At 46.2% G+C, this 5,954-nt stretch overlaps 1 protein-coding gene across 1 annotated transcript; it reads right to left on the bottom strand.

Annotated features, from left to right (window-relative positions):
* Nucleotides 1-1,230: 1,230 nt before the first annotated feature.
* Tslp (thymic stromal lymphopoietin) lies at nucleotides 1,231-5,633 on the bottom strand. The gene is made up of 5 exons (XM_021663159.2): nucleotides 5,609-5,633; nucleotides 5,308-5,444; nucleotides 4,555-4,590; nucleotides 3,866-4,000; nucleotides 1,231-2,027 (listed from the first exon to the last, which is right to left on the bottom strand). The coding sequence occupies exons 1-5, from the start codon at nucleotides 5,610-5,612 to the stop codon at nucleotides 1,920-1,922; spliced, it is 420 nt and encodes a 139-aa protein (XP_021518834.1). The 5' UTR covers nucleotides 5,613-5,633; the 3' UTR covers nucleotides 1,231-1,919.
* Nucleotides 5,634-5,954: the final 321 nt, after the last annotated feature.

The following is a 5,954-nucleotide window of genomic DNA, read 5'->3' on the forward strand; positions in this document are numbered from 1 at the left end:
AAAGGTAGGAGGACAGCTTTGTAGAGCTGCTTTTCTCTTTCCAGCTTTGTGTGTGGGAATCTAACTCAGACGGCCGTGCTTGGCCCTTCCCCACTGAACCGTTTCCCTGGCCCCTCAGACTGTGCTCCTACAGCTATGTCTAACACACGCACAAACTCAGTATTGAAGAAGAGAGAACACTAGACTCCGGAACGGCTTGACGTTATTCTCTGGCATAACGCTCAGAGATGTTTTATGATATTTAGAGAGGATATTCCTCTCTACTTTTAGGGCAATCGGATCTAAGGGTATAAGAAAATTTGCTATAATACCATTTCTCATGGTTTAGTAAAGGGTAGAGTAAACCTCTAGCAAGACAAAGTTAATATATTTAAAACTCAACACTCCACAACTTCTGTTCAGAAAATGAATGAATGCTGCCCCTTTCTAGACCCATTTTTCTGGGGTGATACTTAAGGCTCTGGGTAAGGAATTTAGAAGACGACCTTTGGAGGTGTGCCTGACCTGACTTTACTCCAGGCAAAGGAAAACTAGCTGGCCAACACTGGTGTGTTAAGGGCTATTGACAGCTGTGTATTCAGCCCGCTCCAAGCTCCTCTGGGTCCCAGCTCCATCTTACACTTGTATCTAAGTATTCAGCTCAGAAACTTCAGAAAGCGTGGCCCACAGTGAGCACTTCTTAAATATTTACTGGATGTTTATTGTTAGCTCTTCACTGGCAAGTAAGACAGGCTCGGGGACATTAGACTTTTCTTTGATGGCTTAGTTCCAACCCGCAAAACATTTTTCAGATCTCTTCCTGGGGGTTTGGGGGTAGATAGGCTGTTTCCGTATAACCTTAGTGGGTTGAGCTGGGCAGCTAAGTTGCCTTTCCCACCAATGCTCGGGAGATTCCGAGGGCAGAAGAGAAGGTCCTTTACCACAGGCGTGCAGGAATGAATTTAGCACCTACTGCATACTTTTGCCTGTTTTATCTATGATGAGGCGAGGAAAGATCAACAGTGGTAAGGAGTGACTAGCTCAAATATTTGAGAAAATGATGCACTCCAATCGTACGTTTAACAGCCAACTGTTTACGAAGACTTTTTCTCCTGCAGGGTGGGTTAATAGCACATAAACGGGATTGTGGCAAGTGGGATGCTGTCATGAGTGGAGGTAAAGACGTAAACAACCTTGATGTTCCGTAGAAAACTATGTGTGAAAAATCCTTTAGACAAATTAAAGACACCATTCATAGGAAGCTAATTTATTTGAGAGTTATTTTATTAAACGTATCAGCTACAAAGCAGCATAGGCATTTTCAAAAGCGCTCACAAAATAAATTAGAAATACATTATATATACAACTCTAAATATGTATCTTGTAGCTGTACAAAGGCACTTGAGGATCTGCTTGCATATCGTACTCTTGTCTGGTAGATCACCTTTAAAGCTGGATTTATAATACCTTCACAGCAGTTTCTTTCCGATTTCTTGCCCGCTTCATCATGGCAGTAACTACTCCTACACTTTCCTTTGCTGTGAGTTTCCTCTTTAGTAAAACTTCAGTGTAACAATGTTGGAAGAATCGTTACAGGTAGAAAAAAAATCTTGCCTTTTAAACAGAGCTTAGATGCTGTCAGTGGTTTCCGCTTTTTCTCTACTTCTCAATTCTCTTCCTACTATACTTTTACGTTGGCCTTAGAGTAAGGTGTCTGCAGCTACAGAGGAGAAGCCTTGCTCAGAGTAAGACATTCCCGTTGACATTTGAGGGGTAGTGCTCATCCCCCAGTAAGGCACCTACACTAAAATGCAGCAGGTTGACAAGCACCCTTCTGTAATTTGAGAATAAGCATAAGTGTTCTTTAAAATGCCACACCCTTAGTACTATATGTCCTAAAAACAACATGTATTTTTCACACTATGAAATGAAAGCTAAGTTTACTGTTTTGTAGTTATAATGAGGTAAGACCACAATCCTTTTATTTGTGAGGTTTGATTCAGGCATATGTCTTCGACCTCTTCCTTCATTTCCTGAGTAGTGCGACTCTGTGGGATAGAAGAAAATAGTGAACATTAGTTTTGCTTTTTGTTTTTTCTATCTTTAGCAATGGATTGAATGGCAGCTTATGCTTCTATTCATATTCCTTTCCCAAGAAATTCCACAAATACTTGTTCACTGTGTGATTGCGTCTGCTTCTCCAAAGGAATGCCCTGCCTCTCTCGCCACCTCCTCCCTTACAGGCTCTTTCTGAAACTCGTCAAGGACTTCAGAGTAGGTGTCATTTCACTTGGCTCTCACTGCTATTGCATCATGGGTATTCCCAAAACACTGAGTACAGGGGTTTGTACATCAGAAACATTAGATGTATATATTGCATAATTAAATGAATGAATAAAATTACAGTTTCAAGATCTCCTTGACGAGATAAGTTCCCAGAGGGCACAAGCTATCCTGGTAGGCAGAACCCAATAAACTCAGTCTGTTCTTTGAGGCCAAAGTTTTTTGGCTCACGCATCCGTGCGATTATGCTGAAGAGGATTCCAGGACAGTTCTTCAAATGACTTTCCCTAGAGTCAGAGCCTCCCAGGGATAGACTCTCCTCAGTTACTGAACAGTAATCATACAGTCTCCTCCAGCTTCGCCTTTGGGCTGGGAAGGTGCCGAGTTAAATTCCTGCAGGTTGTCTCCCTCTCACACAAAGTCTACGAGTTTAGTCAAGCCTGTCTCCTGAGCTCCGCTTATAAAATACATTGTGTCTATCTGCAGGTTTGTTAGCATCTCCACGAAAAGAAGGCACACAGCCAAAGAGGTTTCTCTTTATGGCTGCCTCGAGCTGTTTTTTCCTCCTGCAAGCGCAACCCAGGCGGCTTCCACTTGCCCCTTGATTGTCCACTTGTCCACTTGATTGAACTCTATAGGTTCAGTCTTGAAGCCCTCAGCCACGACAGTCTTATTTACATTTACATTCAAATTGTTGACAAAGTCCACTGTTATTTACATATATCTATAGGCATGTGTGCGTGCACAAACACACACACACACAGAGAGAGAGAGAGAGAGAGAAAGAGAAAGAGAGAGAGAGAGAGAGGAGAGAGCTATGCCTGTTTTCTTAAGCATGTCATCAGGAAGACAAATATTCTACTTCACTTGCCAAGTGAAATAAATGCTGAGAAACTGTTCTGTGCCAGGCACTGTTCCAAGTGCTTTCACATGTGCTGACTCATTTAATCCTCATAACAGCGCTGCATTGGATGCATTAGTATCATACTTTTTTTGGACCAAAGCACCCCAGGCAAAGGACTTCATCTGAATCGCTGTAGCTAGAAGTTATAGGACCAGGGCTTAAAAGGCTCCGGACTTCCTACTCTGAATTCTCCACCCATTCATGTCCAAGTGCCTACACAAATAATTTAGGAAAAGAGATGGCTAGTCCATCCACACAAGCAACGAGGTGGAGGAGGGCCGAGACGAACGTAAATGTTTAAAAAGAGCACATTCCTACGGTGATGTCCAGGTAGTGAATGAACAGTCCTTCAAGGGGCACCAAATCCAGGAATCGTGGCGCTCTAGAGGGTGTGCCCTGGAATTGGGGTTTTGAATGGTCAAGTTTCAGGAGTCACTAGGCTCGTTGATCGCACCTTGGGACACCGTCTTAGATTCTGCTATTTTGCTTTAGATAGTAGAACTCTAGAGATAGATTGTGTTTGGGCGTCTTTGTCGGGGTAAGCCCGACTGATAATCTGGTCCGTTTGCTTCTGGAAATATGAAATCTAAATAATAATAATAATAAAAGCCCTGCGCTTCAAGCTGGGCGTTTTTTCCGCACTCCTTTCTCCCCACTCACTCGGTGCCAAGGCAGCACCTGCCGCTGCTTTCCGCTTACCTCGGGTTCACGGTAGCCCTGGCAGTGGTGCTTAAAGAGATCTTTCGTCCTCACGGCGAACGTTTTACTGGGGAGCGACGGGCAGCCAGGGATCGGGTTGAGAGTGTGGTGCTCGATTTTCATCAGGCATTCCGTCTGCTCCCAGGCGGCGGGGTTCCGGGAGCAAAGAAAACGCCAGAAATTAAAAAAAAGGGGGGGGGGCAGGGAGGGGATGGAGAGGGAGGCGGGAGACACGAAGAAGGCGTCCGGGGTCAGAACTTGGGGTCCGGGTTGGGGGGAGGGAAAGGGAATCACCCGTGGGAGGCGTCAGGCCGGAGCGGCCGAGCGCGCCTCCAGGAAGGGCTTCCACCCTCCCGGCTCCGCCCAGCCTCCAAGTGGCTGTCCGCAGCCAGTGCTGACACCAGACGCCCCGGGACCCGGGGAGGTGGTGTTTCCACTTCGCTCCTCCGGAATCCCCGTTGGCCTTCGCAGAAGCAGATGCCTACTGCAACCTTGCTCCGCAAACCGAGGCTTTCCCTTCTGAACTGGAGACGCGGCGTGCTAGCCTGACCCGAGCCTCTCTTTGGCAGCCCAGATGCCTCAGCACAGCATCTCCTGGAGCTCAGCTACAGCCCGGGGCTCTTCCCCAGCTCCCTTCCGGGACGCCCGCCAGCCCCGGGAAAGCCAGCGCTGCCGATCGCTTTACTCACCTCGTCGTTACAGGACACGGATTGGCTGAACTGACTCTGGAAGAAAGCGAATTAAAATAAAGATCGGAGTCGGGGCGGGGAGGGGGAGGAGGGGGAGCGGGAATCGATCCCCAGCCCTTTGCGTCCAGGCTTCCAGGGCTCTCTGAATAGTCTGACTTGACCCTAGGTGGTGGACATTAAGTTTTCTGCTTTTGCTAAGTCTCGGGGCGGGGGGGACCCTAGCCCCACCCAAGCAGGTGTCCCCGCACCTAGCGCTTCCTACTCACTTGCAGCACATCCTTTGAATGTCTACGCCTGCTTTATAGCCATCCACACCTGCCACTCACTCACACTGTGCCTAAGAATGTGCGTTATCTGAGAAATAGTTACTACAAGATTTTTTTAATGGAGGCGGGCCATGCCGCATAACCCTATCCTGAAACATCTAGAACCCCAGAAAGTTATGAAACAGCTCTATGCCTTAGCTGCCCCTGCTCCTGGGTTCTTACCTCACAAGGATTCCCTCTCTGTAGCAAGGGGTAGACCAATATCCACACCCAGCACCACTCTCCTCTTGCTTGGTGAAAGTTACGTGGATAAACGTTTTATATGCCAAGCTATTTGCATCCTCTAAGAAAGTTTTGGGGTAGTTTTTCCAAATTGTTTTCCTTTCCTTGAGAGTTGAACTGTGGCTTGTGTGATATGTGTGCCTACTTTTTTCATGAGAATACACACACACACACACATATACTTCAGAAAAGTCTCTTCACTTACCCCATTTAAATATTTGTTCAGGTCAACAAAAATTATTGCTTCATGTATATCCAAAATCTTCTTTAAGTCACAGTTAGAAAAGTCGTAAGTTAGCACCAGCCGTACCGCTTGCAAGATGAAGAGGTTCCTGAGAAGAACTGAAAAGACAAACAGTAAGAAAGTGTCCAATGGAACCCACTTCCAACTCTGTGTCACCTGGAACTTTCCCCTGCAAGCATGGAGAGCCTCTAGACCTGCAACAACTGTGCTCAGGCATTGGCTCTCTCTCCCCCTTCCCAGTCCACACACAGCCCGTATTCACCCATGCTGTTGCCTGAAGCTGGAGTCTCCCTGATGCTCCAGTGCTTTCTGGCTCTATATATATAACACCTAAACGCCTACGGGCTCTTTTCTTCTAGGCCAATGATTTTCTTTGATGTCATTCTTTCTTTATAGAATTCTAAATTGATGATGTAAAAGAAAAGAAACAGGGCTAGCCAAATCTATGGAATTTGAACATTGGCAAAATCATCAGGAATTTCCCTCACTTTTCTCCTTTTTAAACTTTGCCCTAAACCCTTGCTGCATGCTCAGATATGCTTTTAGAGATGGATACCCTGTCATCCTTTTGACAACTTGCTCCTAGTGGGCAGTTTCTATGACTGATC

Source organism: Meriones unguiculatus, chromosome 2, assembly GCF_030254825.1.
Source record: "Meriones unguiculatus strain TT.TT164.6M chromosome 2, Bangor_MerUng_6.1, whole genome shotgun sequence".
In the NCBI taxonomy this organism is placed as follows: Eukaryota; Metazoa; Chordata; class Mammalia; order Rodentia; family Muridae; genus Meriones; species Meriones unguiculatus.